General features: G+C 45.6%; 1 protein-coding gene across 5 annotated transcripts in view; it reads left to right on the forward strand.

Moving 5' to 3' along the window:
• Positions 1-23,260, forward strand: part of MYCBP2 (MYC binding protein 2) — a 415,400-nt gene that overhangs the window by 174,496 nt on the left and 217,644 nt on the right. For all 5 annotated transcript variants that reach the window (XM_045011267.1, XM_045011270.1, XM_045011275.1 and 2 more), the window contains 3 exons: positions 4,748-4,882; positions 4,967-5,050; positions 23,124-23,220. In XM_045011267.1, coding sequence (XP_044867202.1) covers positions 4,748-4,882; positions 4,967-5,050; positions 23,124-23,220 — 316 coding nt within the window. The remainder of the gene's footprint in view (positions 1-4,747; positions 4,883-4,966; positions 5,051-23,123; positions 23,221-23,260) is intronic.

Consider the following 23,260-nt stretch of genomic DNA (forward strand, 5'->3'; position numbering starts at 1 on the left):
AGCAATCTAATAGTACGGATTAGTCGCCAAAGACTATGGTCAGTGTGCCTTTCTCTCTTGAGTCACATGATCTCATGTACTTATGACACCATTTGCCAGGCTTCATCTACAATCCCTACAGGCCTGGCTTCTGTCTGTCTGCTCACCAGACAAGGACCACCTGAGCACCAGAGTGACGGTTCCCACCAGGGTCATTGCCTCTCTCACTTGGTAATCGAACCTAGATCAAGTGAGAGTAGGCATCCTCTTCAGTGCCCCCACCCACAGTGCTACCATAGTAATGGACACATCCCTCCAGGGTTGGGGGGCTTACCTGAATAACTACATTGTACAAGGTACTGACTCCACAGGACGCCAGACAGTACATCAACTTGCTGGAACTAAGAGCAGGCTGTGTGGCATGTAGGGCTTTTCTCCCATTCATTCATTCTCTCGTTGTCCAAGTAATGTCAGAACAAGGCTTTTTATATTAACAAGCAAGGTAGAGCAAGATTCCTTCACCTCTGCATAGAAGCAGTCAGGCTTTGGAAATGGTGCATCAGAAACCACATCACTATCTAAGCCACTTACCTTCCAGGCATTCAAAATTCTGTAGCAGACAACCTGAGCAGACACTTTTCTGCAGACCATGAGTGGGAAATACACGGTTCTTTCCTGAGTGAGCTATTCAGTCAGTGGGGAGCACCTCAATGGGATTTCTTCACACCCAAAACAAAGAAGAAACTGTCTCTCTATTGTTCCAGAGCAGCTATGAGCCATGACTCTCAGGGCAATTCAGATATGCATTTCCGCCCACTTCCCTGCTACCATAGGTCTTGAGAATGACTCTGACCTTGTCTTGAAGGACCTTTCTCCTAGTACCCAACCAGCCCAGATCATTTTCATTCCCAGACCTTCTGAGAAAGTCAGTCCTTGTATCAGGATCCGTCCCTTCCCAAATATCCTTACTCAGGAAGGCAGCAAAATCTGACATCCCAATCAAAATCCAGTTCACTTTGTTGTTTGGTGTTTGAATGGACATCAGATCTAGAATACTCTTGTTCAACAGCTGTCCAAATCATTCTTAATCAAAATAGGAAAGATTCCACCAGGAGTTGCTGTGGAGCTAAATTGAAACGTTTCTCTACCTGGGCACAGTCTTCCTCAGACTTTGCTGGTATCCCAGTTGTTTTAGATTATCTCAATGTTTACAGGTACACTAACACATGATGGTGACAATGGACCAGCTCAGTCAGTGGCGGGACTTTCCACTGCCCCCTAGGCCAGATGAAGGGTTAAAGCTAGATATCCTAAAATTTATAGACTGAAACAATCAGTCTGGGATAAGCAATTTACGGATCATCTTACATGTTTGTTTGTTACCTCCCCTTGTACTTTTCTCTTGATGTTTCAGATAAAATATCCCTATTCATCATTTTTGTCAAATTATTTTATCGTATGCTAGGTTGGTGTGTTCTAGTGCTGCTCTGCTGGAATGTGTTTACATATTCAGTGTGTTTTAGCAATGCTAGCAATATTGGTGCTGAGTTCATGTACTGGACATTGGCTTGCAGGCAAGCACCTGTTTTTGACAGGGCCTGACTGTTGCTCATAGCATAATGTATGCTGACTTAGATTCAGGCATCAGGCCTTGCTCCCTTACTGACCAGAGCAAGGGCTGCTCCACGCTAGGGTGGACACATGACTCAATTAGCCTGCAAAGAATCAGTTGAAGCCGTTAGGCTAATGGGAACACCTGACTCCAATTAACCTGCAAAGAGTCAGGTGAGGCTGTTAAGCACCTGACTTAATTTAAGGCCCCTCTGATACTATAAAAGGGCTCACTCCAGTCAAGCCAAAGAGAGCCAGGGAGCCAGAGGAGAGGAAGTGTGGCTGAGGAGCTGGGTAATGAAGACACCCTGAAACCACTGGAAAGGGAGCCCTAAGGTAAGGGTGAAGAAGGCATTGAGAGAGAGAAGCGGGGGATCTGTGAGGAAGTGGCCCAGGGAAATGTAGCAACTCTGGCAGTGAAAGGTCAGCTGCCAACAACAGCTGCTACTGTTAAGGGTAGTTAGCATGAGCAACTCCATTTTGTAAGTTTCCCTATGTGTATCCATCATTAACTAAAAGCGAGCACATCACATACACGGCTCCCAAGGGCAGCATTAAAGAAAGATAAAGTCAGAAACAGGAAAGAAGATAGGAACACAGCTGTAGCAATATAATTAAGGAAAAATTCTAGTATGCAAAGTAACAGCTGGACTGTGCACTAACCAGCACGAGGACAGTGATTGACTGTAATAGGCTAAAGATAAGAAAATGGCTTGTTTATTGGTTAAGGCTTCCGATTCACGAGGGTAGCATGCACTCCTGAAAAGGTATATAACTTCTATGTAATCTGCAGCCTGGGTCTCTCCCTGACTAGCAGGGGGACACGACGTTTGAACGTTGTTTGAACCTTGCGCAATAAAACTTTGTTATTTGGACAATCTGTAAATCTTTGGGTTTTGTGCCTCAGCCTAGAAACGAACGGTGCGTGGCCTACAGGTATAATTCGCAACACTACCATTAGAGTCCCTGGGCTGGAACCCGGAGTAGAGGGTGGGCCCGGGTTCCCCCCAACCTCCCACTACAGAAACACCTCCTGGGAAGGGAAGGGAAGGGAAGACAGGAGAATCAGCTGTTTTTGAATAAGCCTGTAGGGACAACAGAGACTATGGGAGTTCTCTCACCAACTTCCTTGCTGGCTTATGATGAAAAGGGCTCGGTAGACTGTACCCTGGCTCTAGAGAGAGAAGGGCTATGTGGAGGGCCGCAGTGAGCCTCTGAGGCAAGCATAAACTGCCTGGAAGCGCGGGACCCACAGGACAAGGTCAGAGCTCTGCCAGAGCATACTTCACACCTGTTTCTCATGCACATCAAACTACTACACCAACCTGCCATTCATTTATTACTTCATACCCTCATGAATAAGTCACAGGTACTCTGGCTCATGCCCATTCTTTTTCAACCCGCTGTCTTTAGTCAATCCCTGCTCAATCACCAGTTCATGAACTGATTCCAAAAACATTCCCAACTCAGTCATAACTTCATTCACTCACTATTAACCCCATCATCAGATTTATCAGTTCGCTTTTCCTTCTCTTTCCCCTCACCCAATTCATCAGTTCTCTTCACAGCTCCACTAAATCTGTTCCCATACAGTCGTCTCTCTTTAAAGTTGTGTAGCTGTCTCAACTCCTTGCCCGTTGTTGGGCCACCTCATAGTACATGGTTGCCGCTTCGTGTCTTTCCCTAGTCAGGTCTCAGTTCTTCCTCTCATAGCAGGTGTTTCACCTCTGCTTCATTTGCAACAATGCATCCATCCTCTAGATTGTGGAGGGTCTGGGGATTCTGTCCCTTTCCTTTGTCTAGGAAGGGTCCAGGTAAGGAGCCAGATATCTTCTGTTCTCTCTATGCCCAGAGAATGAACTTCCAGAACTGGGTGAGTGCAGTTGGCAGCTTTAGAGCAGTACCATTGTTAAGCTGCACATTGTCAAAATACTCTGGGCCTGGCCTCAGCCAGCCAGGATATGAAGAACAATCATGTTTTGGTCCAGGAGAGCGGGAAGCCTGGAGGAAATGCTGATCATCATTCCTTAGTCCCTATATGCATAAGGTAGGAGGAATCAAGGAGGAGTCAGGTAGCTCAGAGGATTCAGCAGGTGTCATTGCAGGGGCTTCTTCACCCACTCATCTGCTGAACTGAGGGAAAGTGAGAAAAAGTCCTCTTACAGGCCCAAATTTGTAACAGCTTCTCTCTTACCATCTGTCACAGCAGCAGGGCTACGTTCAGTTCACATTTCTAAGGTTATTTTCTAAGGTTAGAAGATGCCTTAAAAAGGTTAATTAGTTAGTTATTCATGGGGGGAAGGATAGCTCAGTGCTTTGAGCATTGGCCTCCTAAACTCAGGTTTGTGAGTTCAGTCCTTGAGGGGGCCATTTGGGGATCTGGGACAAAAATCTGTCTGGGGATTGGTCTTGCTTTGAGCACGGGGTTGGACTAGATGATCTCCTGAGGTTCCTTCCAACCCTGATAGTCTGTGATTCTATGAAATTCTAGTCCCATTGAAGTCCACTGTATTCACTATTAATCCAATCATCAGAATTAAATGGGACCAGGATTTTAACTTGTACATATTTTCTATGTAGTCCATATTTGTGTATCTTGACACCCTTTCATGTAACGTTCTTAGTTCCTTTCATGTGAGTATATTTATATTAACATATTCCTTAGAATTTGTGTGATATTCTGAAGTTCTTTATAAAAAGACCTGTTTCCCTGAAATGCTGTAAAGCTGTAGTAAAAATGTGCATTGGCCATGTTCTTTACTATGCATTATTGCAAATAATGTTAATATTCTGTGTTTTGTTAAACTAACTGCATTCATTAGCCTATCCAGCATTTTAAATCTGTAGTTGATTTTCAGGACATTGGCTATGTTTTAAAAACAATTCCAAGTTTAGTTTAGTTTAGTGGATCACTGGATGTCCTGGCTTTCTGAAAAAAACAAACGAAACAAAACAACCACACGCCACCAGCACAATGCAAAGTAGTGTAAAGTTGAGAGTGGAAATAGGTAGATATTTCATTTTATCATCATCCTTCTGGTTCATTTGGGTTTAGGATATTTACTTTGGATTGTCTTTTTTCAAGTTGATTGTTGAATTTCATATAATTTAATTTGTACATTAATTCAGGCATTTTTTCAAACTTTGCTTCTCCCAGAGAAAAATATGCAATGATGTTTGATGAACCAGTTCTCTTGCAAGCTGGCTGGTGGTATGTAGCCTGGGCACGAGTGTCAGGCCCTAGCAGTGATTGTGGATCTCACGGACAGGCCTCTATTACAACAGATGATGGGTAATTTATTTTTGTGTCTCTTATATATTTGTATGAAAGAAAGCATCTAATATTAATTGAACGAAAGTTGTTTTTTTCTTTCAGCGTTGTTTTCCAGTTTAAGAGTTCCAAGAAATCAAATAATGGTACAGATGTTAATGCAGGACAGATCCCTCAGTTACTATACAGGTAATATTTTCATCCATTTTTGGGTCAGGTTGTGGAATCTTTTTTTTAATGGAAGGACTGTAAAGATAAGCCTACAATGCATGTTAGGGCCTTTTTACTGGGTTAGGAAACTGATATTTGAAAACTTTTGGGAAAATTAAGTTATAGCTGAAAAGACATAAAGTAAAGTATGTGTCATACCAAAAGTTATTTCCATCTGGTTTTAAAAGGTTGTTGTGGTGTGTTAAGTATTGAGATTTTGGATATAAATGTTCACAATATTTTATTCTTAGTTTAGCTGCTAGTTTTGTGAATATTGGTCTTTTCCCCTAAAATAGTGTATTTTTGTGACAGATTGAATGTTTTGGCTGGCTTATTGCTGTAGGCTGTTTCTCAAAAACTACCATACAGAATTTCATACTGCAGTGCTTCTTAGAGAAAATACTCGAATGGTGCTTACACAGACCTTGACTATGTATTTTTGTATTGTGATTGGCATGTAGTTGGGTTTAAAGCTTATGGGCAAACAGCAGATACTGCAATTTATCACCATTTTGTTCTGTGGTTCACAGAGCTTCAGCTGTAAGTATTTTAGGCCTCAATCATAAGACTTTGCATTTGATTCTGAGAGTGTTGGATTTCTTGGCACACATTCAATGGCCAGTAGACAACAAGAGTTGTCAGTAAAGCCTAAACCACTCTCTCAAACAGTAAGCAACTCTGGATTTTTTTCAGTGTCTTTCAGACTTGTGCCCTGATCCTAATTGGTACCTCTAAGTGCTACCTCAAAACAAACAGTAAATATGCATGACAGGAAAATATTGCTTAGTTGGGAGTTTTATTGACCGTTGCTTTTCACCTTGTGCATACAACAATGTTAGCTAAGATCAGTGTGTTATTTGGGGATTTCCTTGGTGTGAGTGAATTGACACCTTAAAGTGTGGTAGGGATAAAAAAATGAAATATGGGCTACAAAAATCTTGCTTATGGCATGTCTGCATGTACAGCAGTGAAGCTGCACTGACACAGCTGCACTGCTGCAGTGCGTCTAGTGAAGACGCTCTGTGCTGATGGGAGAGGTCTTCCATCTGCATAATAAAACCACCTTCGCAAACGGCAGAAGCTGTGTCAGCAGGAGAAGCTCTCCTGCCATCATAGCACTGAGCACACGATCACTTATGTCGGCATAACTTACGTTTCTTGTGGGGAGGTTTCTTCACACCTCTGAAGGACATAAGTCATGCCGACATAAGCTATACTGTAGAAGTAGCTTTAGGGTTCTTTTGGTTGTGTGAATCTTGCCTACTGTTTTACTTTGATTCCAATCTCTCTCTCATTCTCTGAAAGGTCAAATGAATGTGACCAATTGAGTTTACATACATGTTTAGTTAGTTCATTTAAAACTAGCAAAGGAGTGAAAAGTTTGCAATTCACAAAGATATCGCTGAAGTAGACAGGTTTTTTTTTTAAATTAGCCTCATGAGCTATGCACCACACTGTCCTCTGCAAAAGAGAATTTTCCATTTGTGTAACTTTCTTAGGATGTAATATAGTCCCTAAATATATGCCACTCTAGATTCACAGTGCTGGGAAGGGCTGTCAAACTTTAAAAAGATATTGAGGCAGCACTGAATAATTTTCTTTGGTTGATATTCTCTTAAGTGTTCCCTGTGTTATATTTTCTCCTCTTCCTAATCACATCATTTTGGGCTTTCTGTTTTGAGGCCCAGCCCTTCTCCTAGCCTTGGAGGTTTCCAAGCCCCCTTTCACAAACTCAAGGGACTCCAGATCTCCCTTCCCTCTTGTTTTGAGTCTCCTCAGAGTCCTCAGTCTACTCCTCTCCACATTTTCTTACTCCAATGCTTTCTTTTTGAAATGTTACATGAAATGCTTCATTCAGTGAACTTGCAAGCCAGGAGAGCTTTTGTTAGCCTGTCATTTTCCTGATTATCTCCTCTTTCAGAAGGCCTTGCATCTCTCTTTCCCAGCCTTTTCCATTTCATTATTCATTCAGTAAACCTCCCGTCCCCCCCATTTTAGATACTCTGTCTCCTCTGAGGCAAAAAGTGGAAGGCAAAGCTCAGACACATTAATCTACCTTTAAAGAATTAAAAAAAGTCTAGTAAGCTTAAAACAACAACAAAATATCAAGGCTGAAAGCCAAGATTGGAGAAGCTCACTCTCTATCCTTACAGGAAAGAGAAATTTCCAGCAAAGTTTCAAGATTCAGATGGATACCTATATATAGAGAGAGTAATATTTCAAGAGCGTAAAATTGATAGTTGTATTTCCAATGTCAATTAATTCTATATTTTACTTTATATTACAGAAATAAAAATCCACCTATCCAGGTGCTAGGCACTTTTGAAGCAACTTTTAAAAGTACAGTAATATGGGTGAGTGGCACACCACTGATTTGGTTGACATAATGTACCCTCTCTGCACACCTGCATATCATTTGAAAACTTACTATGTTTTCAGTGAGGGTGAGATGTGATGTGGAAATGTCAAGTGGTGCTATTACCATAAAACGGACATAAACAACAGCATAACATGTTAAAATAACCACTTTGAAATATTTGCATTCGTTTCTGTTAGTTTAATGACTATTATTTCAAGACATAAGGTTGGATTTCTTTGTGACCTCAAAGCATCACAACAATATAAAGGGTAAAACAAAATCTAATAATGAATTTGTACAGGTATCATTGAAATGGTGACATTTCTAGTCAATATCATCATCTTGTTCATCATTTTTATGTACTCGGTCAAGAGTGCATAGGTTACCACCGTCTTCATTGTCTTAGCATGTACACAGTTCTGTGCAGGGAGGATTGTTGTGACTACAGGCACAGTTGATTGTCCTTAGGGGTCCAGGCAAAAAGGAGACCTTGAAGCTAAGGTACTATTAGGCCCTTGAAAAATACAGGATGTAGTTCATCATCCACATTTTTCCATCCTTGTTGCAAGGGTGATCCAATATCTGGTTTACCTCAGCTCAGAGAAATCCAAATCTTTATTTGCTGATATGCTCTTCAAAACTATCTTCACGTGGGGGGAGTTTGGACAGTGACTTGTTCTTTTTGATGGCTAGATTGAGGTGCAATCAAGTCAGGTCTCTATGGGTCTCCTTTTCTTAATTGCTCTGGTCATACAGCACTGCTACCAACTTCTTTGCCTCAGAAATTGCAGCTTATCCATCTCTCTCCCCCCCCCAATTTGACAGGATCTTTGAAGAGGTAAGCTCCTTTTATTTTGACAACATTAAACACAGATTTTTCCCAATACCAAATAGGGATGACAGAGTCACATCCTGTTGTGTTTATAGCAAGCAGTATGTTGCAGAAGTCAGGAGTGAGTGTATTATACATTGCATGTGCAGGTTACGAAGTGACGCTTTTCAGTTGTGCTGGTAATGGTGCCTATTTCAATGCAGGTTATTGGTGTGTTCCATTTTTGGAAAGTAGTGAAGAGCAAGGATCAAAACATCTGTACCATCTGACCTAATTACTGTACATTTGACACCAAGGGACCCAAGAGCCGTATTGGCACGTACAGCATGCAGAAACATCCTTGTGTTCACTACCTCTTGAATGCTGTACAAGTCTTGGGCTTCTTCAGCACCTCTACTGATGATGGACTTTGCTACTTCACCATTGAAAAAGCCTCAAGCTAGGAGGCGTGTTTGTGCTGGGTGTGGTTCTGCACTTTCAGGTGCATTGTGAACCATATATTCACAGTGGAATTTTACAAGTGACTGCTTGTTGGGTGCCACGTTTCAAAACTTTTTCAGTGAAGACATAGGAAATCCACCAATCACCTGGTATTTCTTCCATCCAACTTTAGATACTGTCTGGTGCTGTCTTTCTGCACTTTTCACAGAGTTATTGTTGTCATATCAGTCAGACTTCAATTACAGAATTAGCTTTGTCAAATCCTTTTAGGACCTACATTAAATACTTAGGAGCCAATTCATCAAATGGGTGGAATTTGTCTCCCAGCCATTGTTTATATGACAGCCATAGCATCTCTGATATACAGTGGTTTCTTTGTTGCATGCTCTTAGCTCCTGGATTCTTTCAGCTTGAAAGCTTCTAGCTGTTGTCAAAATTCAGCTCTGTCTGTTCTTATCATTGTTCCATCAGCATGAAAGCATGGATCCTATTGGATGATTAAGACCAGTTGCGTTTGAAACATCATCTCTGCATCTTGCTGAAGACAGGGCTTTATGGGAAACAATTTTTGGATTGATAGCTGCCATGATTGTCCCTCCCTGTTGGATTTAAATTTTGTCATCTTGACCATATCAGCAAATGTTTTGATGCCAGATTTCTTGACTGGACTGAAGAAGCCATGTGTCTCATCAGAAGCAAGTGCATTTCTCACAAAATTCTCCATTTGTTCTTCACCAACATCTATTTTCACTAGACTTTCTTGTACGTTACATGCTGTCCATTAGATATGTTGATAAGCACCTCTGGATGTGATACAGGGTCAAATGGGTTTGTCGTATTGTTGATGACATTGTTCACAATAACTGTAATTGGTGTTCACACCTCAACTGCTAGAAGAAGGCCTCATCCTCCCTGATTGAACTAACCTCGTTGTCTCCAGACTGATTCTGGCCTGCATATTTATACCTGCCTCTGGAAATTTCCATTACATGCGTCTGACGAAGTGGGTATTCACCCACAAAAGCTTATGCTCCAATACATCTGCTAGTCTATAAGGTGCCACAGGACTCTTTGTTGCTGTTTGTAATATGCTCTTCATCCCTTTTGAATACAGAGACAAGGGGTGGTTTGTGGATTTTGTCTTCACTAATTCTTGTTAGGACAGTTCTTTCTCTCATAGTTTTTGCATATTCACTGAGGATGTGTCTGTGAGGGTCTATCTAACCAGGGCTTACCCTTTTCTTGTCAGTCCTACAATCCCACTGCTGACCTTTTAGCATCTGTGACAGTTTTCTCTGTCCCCATGTCACTCTTAATTCCACTGAAAGAACCAGGAGTCTCATGCACATCAAATTCTGCAGATTTAAAGGCACCATGGACTATTTCAGGGAGATTTAACAGATCAGGAATGTAGGTTCGTATCCACCTGGCATTGCTGGGCCTGCTTGCTGTAAAGAAGTATGGCAACATGTCATGCTGTGTATAGGTGAAGTTTCCAAACACCCTCTTGCTCTGCACAGACATTTAGAAGTAGTATCTGCATAATCTGGGATCAATTTATCCAGAACTTGAACGTTGGAGATTGGGCATACCACCATGTATAAAGTTCCTCTGGTTGTGTTAGTATATGCTGAGATACAGTATCACCAAACTCTTTAATGACGTGTTGTTGTAAGGACTTAATGTCTTCAGACTCAAGTACATTTTTTTTGTGTAAGCCAATATTTGCCAGACAAATGCTAGAACTATACAAGTATCCTCTCCCAGCTCGTACCATGTAACAAATAAAATTTCAGAGCACTTGAGGCCTCAAATGCTAGAGTCAAGCCATACAGAGCATGGGTTGAATTGCTTCCCAGAAAGTATTTGATCTGCAGTACAGGCTGCATACATATAAGACTCAACAAGAAAATATAGCAATCCTGCATCTCCCCCAAATTTCCCAATATATACAATAAAGCAGCACAGGATGTGAAAACCACCCAGGTGAATCATATTGGTACCAAGTTTTTTTTTTTCAATTGATAAGCAACAGCATGCTGCTGCTCCGTAGTCTGAACAGCATGGTGCTGTCCTAGAATTGCTGACATTTCCTGACATTTCAGCATTGTAATATAGACAGTGGCCATGTGAGCTGCTTTGGCATCGATAATAGGTGCATATGCAAGTTCTGTTTAGGTACGCTTCTTTGTTGCGAGCTTGTGGTTGAAACCAGTTTAAAATGGAATCACCTGAGTGTGAACCATATCAATGTCATTTGGTATTGGTAGGACATCACAAGGTGGTAGTTCTTAAGACACCAGGAGAGATCTTGGACAGTGTTCATCTGTAGGCAACAACAGTTTATTTTCTCTCATGCTTTTTCATGGTGAGTTGGTTCTGGATGTGCTCTAGGTTTTTCAAATGATGCATCCTGCATAAAATACTCTGATTGCCTTGGGAGAGTAAGTGACTTTTCTTTCCCATGTTTCAGTGATATTTCTTGTGATGCAGGACTGTATGAAAACTGTTCTTGAAATATTAATCTAGCCATTGAATGGAAGCTATTCTTTCCATCAGTAGTCTCTACGTTGATGTCTATGTTATCTTCTTCATGGATTAGATTTCTACGAGCATGAAATGGTACAATTCCATTTGGAATGAACACACCTCCCTGGAGTTTTTCTGCCCCAGTTTTTGCAGCACTCATTGATGTAGAATCCATGAAGGTGTAGTATGTCAATAAAATTGCAAGACCAAAACCCATGGTAGCAAGTGGTGTGATAATTTTGGAACTGTTAAATGCTATTAACTCTGCAACTGAGGGACACCACCTTTGAACATCTTCTGAATGATTATATTCATTGCTGGATGAATTGTTACTTAGCTGTCAACCACAAGACAAACTCCTGTGACAGAGGTCTATAAAATCTTGACTGCTGTGGAGAAAGTGAAAAAGGAAACATTGTTTATTCCTTCACATTTGACTTTAGCAAACCTTTTGATACGGTCTCCCACAGTATTCTTGCCAGCAAGTTAAAGAAGTATGGGCTGGATGAATGGACTATAAGGTGGATAGAAAGCTGGCTAGATCATGGAGCTGAATGGGTAGTGATCAATGGCTTCATGTCTAGTTGGCAGCCGGTATCAAGCGGAGTGCCCCAAGGGTCAGTATTGGGGCCTGTTTTGTTCAATATCTTCATTAATGATCTGGAGGATGGCATGGATTGCACCCTCAGCAAGTTTGCAGATGACACTAAACTGGGAGGAGTGGTAGATACACTGGAGTGTAAGGCTAGGATACAGAGGGACCTAGACAAATTAGAGGATTGGGCCAAAAGAAATCTGATGAGGTTCAAAAAGGACAAGTGCAGAGTCCTGCACTTAGGACGGAAGAATCCCATGCATTGCTACTGACTGGGGACCAATTGACTAGGCAGCAGTTCTGCAGAAAAGGACCTAGGGGTTACAGTGGACGAGAAGCTGGATATGAGTCAACAGTGTGCTCTTGTTGCCAAGAAGGCTAATAGCGTTTTTGGCTGTATAAGTAGGAGCATTGCCAGAAGATTGAGGTATGTGATCATTGCCCACTATTCGGCATTGGTGAGGCCTCATCTGGTGTACTGTGTCCAGTTTTGGGCCCCACACTACAAGAAGGATGTGGAAAAATTCGAAAGAGTCCAGTGGAGGGTAACAAAAATGATTAGGGGGCTGGAGCACATGACTTATGAGTTGCAGCTGAGGGAACTGGGAAGAGAAGAATGGGAACTACAGAGGAGACGAATGAGGGGGGATTTGATAGCTGCTTTCAACTACCTGAAAGGGGGTTCCAAAGAGGATGGATCTAGACCAGGGGTAAGCAACCTATGGCACGGGTGCCGAAGGCGGCACGCGAGTTGATTTTCAGTGGCACTCACACTGCCTGGGTCCTGGCCACTGCTCCGGAGGGCTCTGCATTTTATTTAATTTTAAATTAAGCTGCTTAAACACTTTAAAAACCTAATTTACTTTACATATAACAATAGTTTAATTATATATTATAGACTTGTAGAAAGAGACATTCTAAGAATGTTAAAATGTATTACTGGCACGCGAAACCTTAAATTAGAGTGAATGAATGAAGACTTGGCACACCACTTCTGAAGGGTTGCCAACCCCTGATCTAGACTGTTCTCAATGGTGGTAGATGACAGAACAAGGGGTAGTGGTCTCAAGTTGCAGTGGGGGAGGTTTAGGTTGGATATTAGGAAAAACTTTTTCACTAGGAGGGTGGTGAAGCATTGGAATGGGTTACCTAGGGAGGTGGTGGAATCTCCTTCCTTAGAGGTTTTTAAGGTCAGGCTTGACAAAGCCCTGGCTGGGATGATTTAGTTGGGGATTGGTCCTGCTTTGAACAGGGGATTGGACTAGATGACCACCTGAGGTCCTTCCAACCCTGATATTCTATGATGACACAAGAATCCGGGGTCACCCAGTGAAATTAATAGGCAGCAGGTTTAAAACAAAACAAAGTCCTTCACACAATGCACGGTCATCCTGTGGAGCTCCTTGCCAGGGGATGTTGTGAAGGCCAAAACTATAAATGGGTTCAAAAAATAACTAGATAAGTTCCTGGAAGAAGGGTGGTTCAATGGTTATTAGGATGGGTAAAGATGTAACCCCATGCTCTGGGTGTCCCTAGCCTCTGATTGTGAGAAGTTGGGAGTGGACGACGGGATGGATCACTTGATGATTGCCTGTTCTATTAATTCCCTCTGAAACACCTGGCATTGGCCACTGTCGGAAGACAGGATACTGGGCTAGATGGACCATTGTCCGACCCAGTATGGGCATTCTTATGTACCAATTGGGGCACAAAAGTAGCTGACCACTCTAAACATACAATGACCTGGCTTTGGCTTCTGAGGCTTTCGTTTTGGCTATTTCAGACTGAAGGATTGAAGCAGCATTATCCAAAACCACTTGTTCATTTGAAAGCTTTTCATCAGGCTGACTCACCAGAAGAACATCCCCCAAACATTTGGGTGACTCTTAAATTCCTGCTTCAGATTACTAGCAGTCTGGAGAGCATCAACTGATGTTATTGTGTTGCGCAGAACAATTATAGTCTTTCCTTGACCATGCTGTGCATAGAATGAAATTGCAGAACTATCGTGTTTTTTTTCTAATCTTGCCTGTTATTTTGCTACTGGAATAGCTTGCAGTTTCTACATCTGAAAGAAACAGGGCTTTATATCTTTTTGTAGCAGCTTGGACTTATTGACAGGAAGTAAGACAGGTTGAGTGATAAACTGCATCCTTGGAAATCATGACTTCCACTGGTATTCTGTGCAACATGTCATCTCCTTTTTGAAGTGCTGCTTCCCTTTGATTGGTTTCTCTCTCAAATGTTTCTGTTTTATCAAGTTGCTTGTCTTTCTCATGTGTGTTTCTCAAGCAAATAATGGAACAGACCATCTCTGGACGTTGTGCTTATTCTGATGGCTGTAGAAACAGGTGAACATGATGCTCTTTGATCTGATTCAGTCTGTTTTCTTTCTTTGGTTCAGTACAACTGTGACACGTTACTCCTCAGGGAATTCTGTTCCAAAAATATAAAAATTCTGTGCACAGTATTTTAAAATTATGCAAATTTTATTTGTCAATATATGTGGAGGCTCCAGCATGCCAGTGGGAGCACAGGCCACTGGCTGCATGGAGGTGGGAGAGCATCCTGCAGGGCCCCTTCTTTCCCCCTGCACCTGACACAGTGCAAGGGCTGGACATGTCTCAGAAACCCCCTGGGGCCCTGCCCCTCTGCACCAGATGCACCAGTTGTGGGCAGGCAGTTTCAGTCTGACAGGATCCAAGTATGGAGGGGCTTAGTGTGGCGGGAGAGGGTTCAATGTCAGGCAACCTGTGTGTGAGTGGCTCAGTGGGAGGGTTCAGGTGCGTGGGCAATGAGACTGTGCAGGGGGGGTCCAGGTGATGGTGGTTGGGGCTCAGCAGGGGGGGTTTGGGTGTGGGGGGATTCGGATGTGAGGGTTGGTGGGGTGGAGGTCCAGATGCAGCTTGTTGGAGCTCAGTTAGATGAAGGTCCAGGTGCGGGGGGCTTGTTGGTATGATCCAGGTGCATAGGGGTGGGGGTTCATCAGGGTGGTGGTTCAAGTGTGGTGTGGGCTTCAGTGGGTGGTGGGCTGGGTGCAGGGGTGGAGGTCTGGATGCGTAGGGTGGGGCTCAGCAGGAGGGGTCTGGATGCAGGGGATGGGGCTTGGTGGAGGGGTCCGGTTGCTGGGGGGAACTCGAGGATGAGGGGCTCGATGGCGGGGGGGTGGCACATGCAGGGAGTAAGGCTCAGCGGAGTGAGGGGTTGGGTGTGGAGAACTCGGCGGAGGGGTCTGGATACATGGGGGTTGGGCGGATGAGGGGTAGATCTGACCGAGCACCGGCCAAGATGTCCACCCCCCAATGATTTACCTCTTTGCTGGTTGCTCCAGGCACCTGAAACACCACGTCCACACAGCTGGGGTGGGGCGTGTAACTGCTTTTGTGGCTTCACTTTGCTTCCTTGACAGAAAGTTGTCATTTTTCTGCAGGGAAGTAAAGAGGTCTGCCGGGGCATGAATTCTGTGCGTACCCAGCTATGCAGAATTCCCCCGGGAGTAATATGTGCTAAATTCGACTTGCTTGTGTATTTCTGAAAGCAACCCCTGTGATAAAGTATTGATGGCATATCATCTAAACTAGAAAACATATCTAGTAGCCACCAGTACAGTTAATCTTTCTGGGTTTCTGCTGCCTGCGTCACAGCATTGTGTCCAGCACTGGTAGCTTTTGACAATTTTGCATTCTTTTGATTTTGACAAATAACACATTTTTCAAAGTTTATGGAGAATCTTTCTCTTTGATGTAAGCTTTAAGGGGCTTGTATTTTCCATGTCATCATATACTGTAACTTCACTGAAGAGATAAAATTCCCAAAATATATTGTTAGAATATATTTCCACAACTACCATCATTTTTACAGATGTGCTAAATGAGATACAAACATATAGATCTAATTTATATCAAAATTGCCTTTTTTATTTAGTGAACACTTTGATGGAAGCGCAATATGAAGCTGTGTATTGTAATCTCTAACACAGGGGTGGGCAAACTTTTTGGCCTGAGGGCCACATTGGGGCTACGTAACTGTATGGAGGGCCGGGCCCCAAACAGCCTGGCCTCTGCCCCCACTGAGGGATAGCTCAGTGGTTTGAGCATTGGCCTGCTAAACCCAGGGTTGTGAGTTCAATCCTTGAGGAGGCCACTTAAGGATCTGGGGCAAAAATTGGTCCTGCTAGTGAAGGCAGGGGGCTGGACTCGATGACCTTTCAAGGTCCCTTCCAGTTCTAGGAGATTGGTATATCTCCAATTATTACCTTCTCACCACCTGACTGCCTCCCTCAGAACCCCCAACCCTTCCAAACCTCCCCCTCCCAGGACCCCACACCCTAACTTCCCTCCCCCAGGACCACACCCCCTATCCAACTGCCGCCCTACTCCCTGTCCCCTGACTGCCTCCCAGGACCCCCTGCTCCTTATCCAACTACCCTCGCCCCCTTTACCATGCCGTTCAGAGCACCAGGACTGGCAGCCATGCCGCCCAGCTGGAGCCAGCCACGCTGCTGCGCAGTCTAGAGCACTGTGGTAGGCCGGTGGCTCTTGCAGCTGCGCTGCCCGTCAGGAGCTCGCATCCCCGCCACCCAGAGTGCTGGCGGCACAGTGAGCTAAGGCTGTGGGGGAGTGGGGACAGCAAGGGAGGGGCTGGGGGGTAGCCTCCCCTGCCCGGGAACTCAAGGGCTGGGCAGGATGGTCCCGCAGTTTGCCCACCTTTGCTCTAACACTAATGCTACCCTATGCATAAATGCCACTGAATTAAAAAGCTAGTTTCTGGAATATTTCAAAGGCCGGTACTGCATGCACGGGCAATTAGAAATTAAAACCTTATACCAGGCAGACTGGATGTACAGAAGTTTACAAACGAAGAAGCATAACATTAGGAATTCGTACCTAATAACACCAGCAGTGCCCATTTGTTCTGGGTCAGGAGATAAGTGAAAAATAACCAAACGGAGTCAGATTAGTTCACCCTGTCTATACCGTATTGTTCCGAGTATAGGCCGCTCCTGATTATAAGCCGCACCCTTAAAGTTTGGTGCTATTTTAAAAAAATTAAATTTTTAACTTCTTTTTAACTTAAAGAAAATATACACATTAGTAGAACAGTAAAACAGTATTTTATTTAATGAATAGGAAGACATGTACCAGTATTTTTAACACTTTTGGTAGTCCTGCTTTTGACGGCGTACTCAGAAATATTGAAAACTATTTTGTAGTTATACTGTAAATAAAGAAGGGAAAAGGAATGGACAACAAGGAGACTGATGGGAATAGTTCTCACCCTCTCCCCTGCACAACAATCAACATTAGCAAATGTTCTTAGGGTTAGGGATCATGCCCCCCCCCCGCGAACTCCTGCCCCATCCAACCCTCCGCGTTCCTTGATACCTCCCCCCACCCCAGGGACCCCTGCCCCATCCAACCACCCCTTCTCTCTGTCCCCTGACAGCCCCTGGAACCCTTGCCCCTGACTCCCTCCCACCACCCCATCCATCCCCTGATCCTTTCTAACTGCCCCACCAGGACCCTTGCCCCTATTCAATCCCCCTGTTCCCTGCCCTCTGACCCCCCAACCCCTATCCACCCCGAACCCCCCTGCCCTCTCTCCAACACCCCCTCCCTGCCCCCTTACTGCGCTGCCTGGATGTGGCTGGCGGCACTACAGTCCGGCCGCGGCTGAAGCCAGGAGCCCCGGGATGCTGGGCCGGGGCAGGAGTCACGTGGCCGGAGCTGGAGGATGTGGCGGGAGCCGAACGGCCAGAGCCAGGTAGCTGGCCGGCCCGAGTAGGGCGGCCGGGAAGGGATGCGGGGCCGGGGCCGGAGCCGGGCGATGCGGGGCCGGGCGACGTGCGGCCGGGGCTGGCGCCGGGGGACGCGCGGCCGGGCAGGGCCGCCCAGAGAATTCCGGGGGCCCGGGGTCTTCAGCGGGGGGGGGCCCTTCCGTTCCGGGACCTGCCGCTGAAGTGTCCCGAAGACCCGCCGCGGGGCGCCCCCGCCGCCGAATTACCGCCGAAGCGGGACCCGCCGCCGAAGTGCAGCCCGGTCTTCGGCGGTAATCCGGCGGCGGGAGGCCCCGCTGCGGGTCTTCGGGGCACTTCGGCAGCGGGTCCCAGAACGGAAGGCCCCCCTGCCGCCGAAGACCGGGCTGCACTTCGGCAGCGGGTCCCGCTTCGGCGGTAACTCGCCAGTGGGGGGTCCTTCCGCCCTGGAGCGGAAGGACCCCCCCCCCCGCAGGCGAAGACCGGGAGCAGAAGAAGCTCCTGCGCCCGGCCCTGCAAGAGTTTTCCGGGCCCCCCGGAGCGAGTGAAGGACCCCACTCTGGGGGCCCCGAAAAACTCTCGTGGGGGCCCCTGCTGAGCCCGGGGGCAAATTGCCCCACTTGCCCCCCCCCCTCTGGGCGGCCCTGAGGCCGGGGCCGGCGGGTACACGGGGCTGGAGCTGGGCGGCGGGGGAGGCGGGGACACGGCCAGCGGAGGCAGGTACGCAGGGGGGGACGGGGCCGGAGCCAGGCGGCGCGAGACCAGGGCCGGCAGAGGCGGGTGCGTGGGGCCGGGCAGCGGGGGAGGCGGGGACGCGGCCAGGGCTGGAGCCGGGCGGCGCAAGGCCAGGGCCAGTGGAGGCAGGTACGCGGGGCCGGGCGGCGGGGGTGGTGGGGACGCGGCCGGGGTCGGAGCCGGGCGGCGGGGACGCGGCCGGGGTCGGAGCCGGGCGGCGGGGACGCGGCCGGGGCTGGAGCCGGGCGGCGGAGGAGGCGGGGACACAGCTGGGGCAGCCCAGAGCCCTCTGAGTCCCGGCCGCGGCTGGGATTTAAAGGGCTCTGGGCTCCCCGCCGCAGCGGGCAGCCCACAGCCCTCTGATTCCCGGCCGCGGCTGGGATTTAAAGGGCTCTGGGCTCCCTGCCGCAGCGGGCAGCCCACAGCCCTCTGAGACCCGGCCGCGGCTGGGATTTAAAGGGTTCTGGGCTCCCCGCCGCAGCGGGCAGCCCAGAGCCCTCTGAGTCCCGGCCGCAGCTGGGATTTAAAGGGCTCTGGGCTCCCCGCCGCAGCTGTGGCAATATGCCTTTGGGAAAGAGGTGGTCTCTCAGATAGATCCTAAGCCATTTAAGGCCTTACATGTCAAAAACAACATCTTAAATATCATCTGGAAATTCAGATAGCCAGCTCAAGCTTTGGAACACTGGTAATTTGCTCTCACTGATGAACACCATTTGACAAGTGAACTACCACTTTCTGTGCTAGCAGGAATCACTAAATGAATTTAGGATATAGCCCATGTAAAATATATTGCAGCAGCCAAATTTCAAGTTGACCAAGGCATAGTTGATTATACCAAATTCTGCATCCAAAAAAAGGCGGCAACCTCCTTTTCATACAAAGGTACTGCTGGTACATGATTATCACAGATAATGGGTATGTAATTGGACCCCAAATTGCAACCGGGGTAGCAGGTGGGCAGCAGTACAAATACAATTGTTGCTATATTATCTGGTTTCTTCCCTCCAATATCACTTCCATCTTTAGTGGTTGAGCCTCAGATAACTAGCCTTAACCCATGCCCTGTCTCACTATACTAATTTCCCCCTACTGTTACTCACACCTTCTTGTCAACTGTCTGAAATGGGCCACTCTCATTACCACTTCAAAAGTTATTTTCCCTCCCTTGGTATCCTGCTGTCAATTGAATTGTCTCGTTAGACTGACCTCACACTTGGTAAGGCAACTCACATCTTTTCATGTATTTATACCTGCTCCTGTATTTTCCACTCCATGCATCTGATGAAGTGGGTTCTAGCCCACAAAAGCTTATGCCCAAATAAATGTGTTGGTCTCAAAGGTGCCACAAGGACTCCTCGTTGTTTTTGACAAATTTAATAACATTTTCCTGGACACCTGATCTTTGTGTGACTAGGAGATCTAGCAATACGACCAAATTTGTCTCTGGACCTTATCCAAATAGGTATCCAGATTGACACAGATCGTGGAGTTCGAAGGCAGCTAAATACTCAGTTATTTCACTATAATAATTCTAGCCAGAAATAGGTTTGTTGCTGGCCAATAGTTGGTTGGTTGTCAGTGTCCAGTGTTTGGTTTCTTGAGTAAAGATTGTACAGTAGCTTCCTAAAGGGAAGCTGGCAACCTGCCCTGTGCACAGGAGGAATTGACAAGCTCAACCAACAATGGACCCCACTCTTCAGCAGTGGGAAGAGCATGGGTCCAAAGTGCAGGTTGTGGGGTCACATAAAACCAAGAATCCTAGTAACTCAAAAATTGCTTTCCTGTGTGGGATACCAGATGCAGAACACTTCCTGTGAGGACAAGTGGCCTTAAGAATTTTTTTTTTCTGTATCAGCCTTTTACAGCCTAAAGCCATTGAACTTTAAATTTGCTATCTTCCCCCCCCCCCCTTGCTTTCTTAGCAAGTCCATCGTAATCGGGGTTAAACAACAGGATGGCTGTACATTGCCATCATGGTCAGGGAAGGAGGAGAAGCCAAGGCCATTTCCTTGTAGAATCCAATAACTTTGATTCAGCTAAATAGTAAGGACTAAAACACTTTTTTGTAGACTGGGTGAACCATCAAATACCACTTCTCAACAGCATTTCTTTGACTTTCCCTCCTGTCAGAACTTCAGACGTTCTTATGTTGTTTTCCAATCAAGCATGGGAAATCGTTTTCTTATATATACACCTCTTCCTTCTATGACTCCTTGTGTTTCCAGGAAGTCTGTGAAGGACTACCCCATACTGGTTCTAATTTTGCCCATCTTGATCATGAAGCCATTTTCCTGAGGCCTCTTTAGATAGTTACTTCTCCATTCCACAAGTGAAAATATCACTCTCCTTGGACATGCTTCACTGGTCTTTCTGGTACAAACCTGAAACTATATAGGAAGCACTAGTAAGGTGCATTTTTCCCCATTTGTGCAAATAATTTAATCTTCTCCAAATATCCTGGAAAACAGTGCTTGGCAGCTTAAGGGAAGGGTCTTTAGGTCATTAAACACTAAAATTATCATCTTTAGGTCACTGAGTTAATGGACAAGTCTTCACTTTGGGATTTACTGGGAGACAGGATCCTCTTGTGATGCACCCTCATATTTTCCATTTCTTAAAGATTATTTCTAATCTTAAATCCCACGTCAAGGTTTACCTTCCAACCTGGAATCTCACTTAAGTGTAATAGCTTTGACAATCTTCTCCTGATTTTCTCTGGGATGAATTTCCCTTTTCACTTCAGCAAAGATGTAGCCTTAACATGACTGTGCCTCAATCCAAAAAAGCTCTGTTCTTTATTCCACAGACTGAGAATTTTCTGTCTAGCAGGGCTCCCTTCCATAAATGCAATAATTTGGATGACCTGTTCAGATGCTAGAAGAGAGAGCATATAGGGCCTTTGTGTTGACAGTTTAGATGTTTGTTTGAATTGATTAATCTTGTTGTATAATTAATATGTAAGCAGGCCAGAATCAAAGTTCTGCAAACCTGCCACCTAATCCTTACTATTTCACCTTTATGAAGGATTGCCATCTAGATATCCAAGTCTGCAGCCTTGGGATGCAAAGGCCTGCAGATGATGCTTCTTTCCTAAATCATAATTTTTCTCTATCTGTGTTCATCTCCTTCCTTCTTTTGTGTGACACTACTTTGGGCCTATGTCTCAGTAGTCTTGAATCTGGATTATCAAATGCACTCTGCTGGAGAACCGGACAACATTATTCTACCTGTAATTTGGGTCTCATAGGAATGTATCTGCCAATCCATAGTTCCCTCTGTTTCATAGAATATATCAGGGTTGGAAAAGACCTCAGGAGGTCATCTAATCCAACCCCACTGCTCAAAGCAGGACCAATCCCCAGACAGATTTTTGTCCCAGATCCCTAAATGGCTCCCTCAAGGATTGAACTCTCAATCCTGGGTTCAGCAGGATTGCTGAAACAGCAGGAGTGCTCAAACCACTGAGCTATTTCTCTCCCCCCTCCCCCATCTTAATTCTTCATCTTAATTCTGTTTCACCACAAAAGGATCCTGAATTAAGCAAATCTTTGGATATTGCTCCTGAGGTCATGTGCTTTTTCCTGTATTTTTCTGTGTTCTCAAGGCCAGCAGAAAAACTTTTCAATAATAAAAACAGAAAAATTCATTAGTAAGACTCAGATTTTGTCATGGATATTTTTAGTAAAAATCGCAGACCTGTCATGAGCAATAAACAAAAATTCATGGAAGCCCATGATGGGTCTGTGATTTTTCCTAAAAATATCCCTGACAAATGAGGAGGGTCCAGCACCCACAGCAACTGGACATCTCTGGGTCCTCCTGCTGCCTATTGGCCAGGAGCTGCTGGGGGCCCACCGCCAGAAGCGGCTGAGAGCTGTGAGGCTGCTTGCTGACAGCTCCAGCCCCAGAGCAGAAAATGTCAAAAAGGTCTCTGGAAGTCACTGATTCTGTAACTTCCATGACATAATTGCAGCCTTACTCATCAGTAAGGCTGCGACTTTGTCACGGAAGTCACAGATTCCGTGATTTCTGCAGCAGCCAGTGTGGCTGTCTCTGGGGCTACTTGAGCAGCTCAGGCAGCCCCCAGGCCAGTCTCACCGGCCGCTGCTGGGGCAGTCTCAGGCCACCCCCCCACCCCTCCCCAGGAAGCAGCAGGAGGAGGTTGGGTGGGACTGGGAGTTGAAACGCGGGAGAGGGTGAGGGCTCTGGGTGGTGCTTATCTTGGGGGGGGTCTCCTCGGAAGTGATTCTCAGCCAATGGGAGCTGCAGAGCTGGCAGCTCATGGAGCTAGGAGCTTAGGGAGGGACGTCTCCGCTTCCAACTCAATTTCCCCGCCCCCAGACCACACCCCCAGACCACACACCCCTGAGCACTTACTGCCCCCCCCCGCACGAGCACCCGTGGCCCTCCTCGGCACTGCCCCCAGCACCCACAAGCACCCACGGCACTCCCAAGATTAAGTCGGGTATAGTACAAGTCATGGACAGGTCACACGTGGTGACTTTTTATTTACTGCCCATGAGCTGTCCATGACTTTTACTAAAAATACCCGTGACGAAAAGGTAGCCTTACTCATCAGTGCTTGCTTGAAGTACAGCCCTCCTTCCTAGTAGTGCAGAATCCAAATTGGCAGATATATTCCTATGAGAAGAATTGTTACTTTAGAAATGAAGTGACGTCAACATTTCTAGGTAATCCCATTAGGCTTTCCCTTTACTGCATCATTGCTAATCAGTATATTAAAACAAAACATGCTTAAAAATACAATCAGGGTTTCTTATCCCATTTCTCAACTTCTGCTTGCAGGCTGCCAACAAGTGATGGCAGTGCATCAAAAGGAAAACAGCAAACCAGTGAGCCTGTGCATATTTTAAAGAGGTCATTTGCAAGAACTGTCTCAGTGGTGAGTACTAGTTACAGTCTTCATTTTCTATCTGTTCATT

This window comes from Mauremys mutica, chromosome 1 (genome assembly GCF_020497125.1).
Source record: "Mauremys mutica isolate MM-2020 ecotype Southern chromosome 1, ASM2049712v1, whole genome shotgun sequence".
NCBI classification, from domain to species: domain Eukaryota; kingdom Metazoa; phylum Chordata; order Testudines; family Geoemydidae; genus Mauremys; species Mauremys mutica.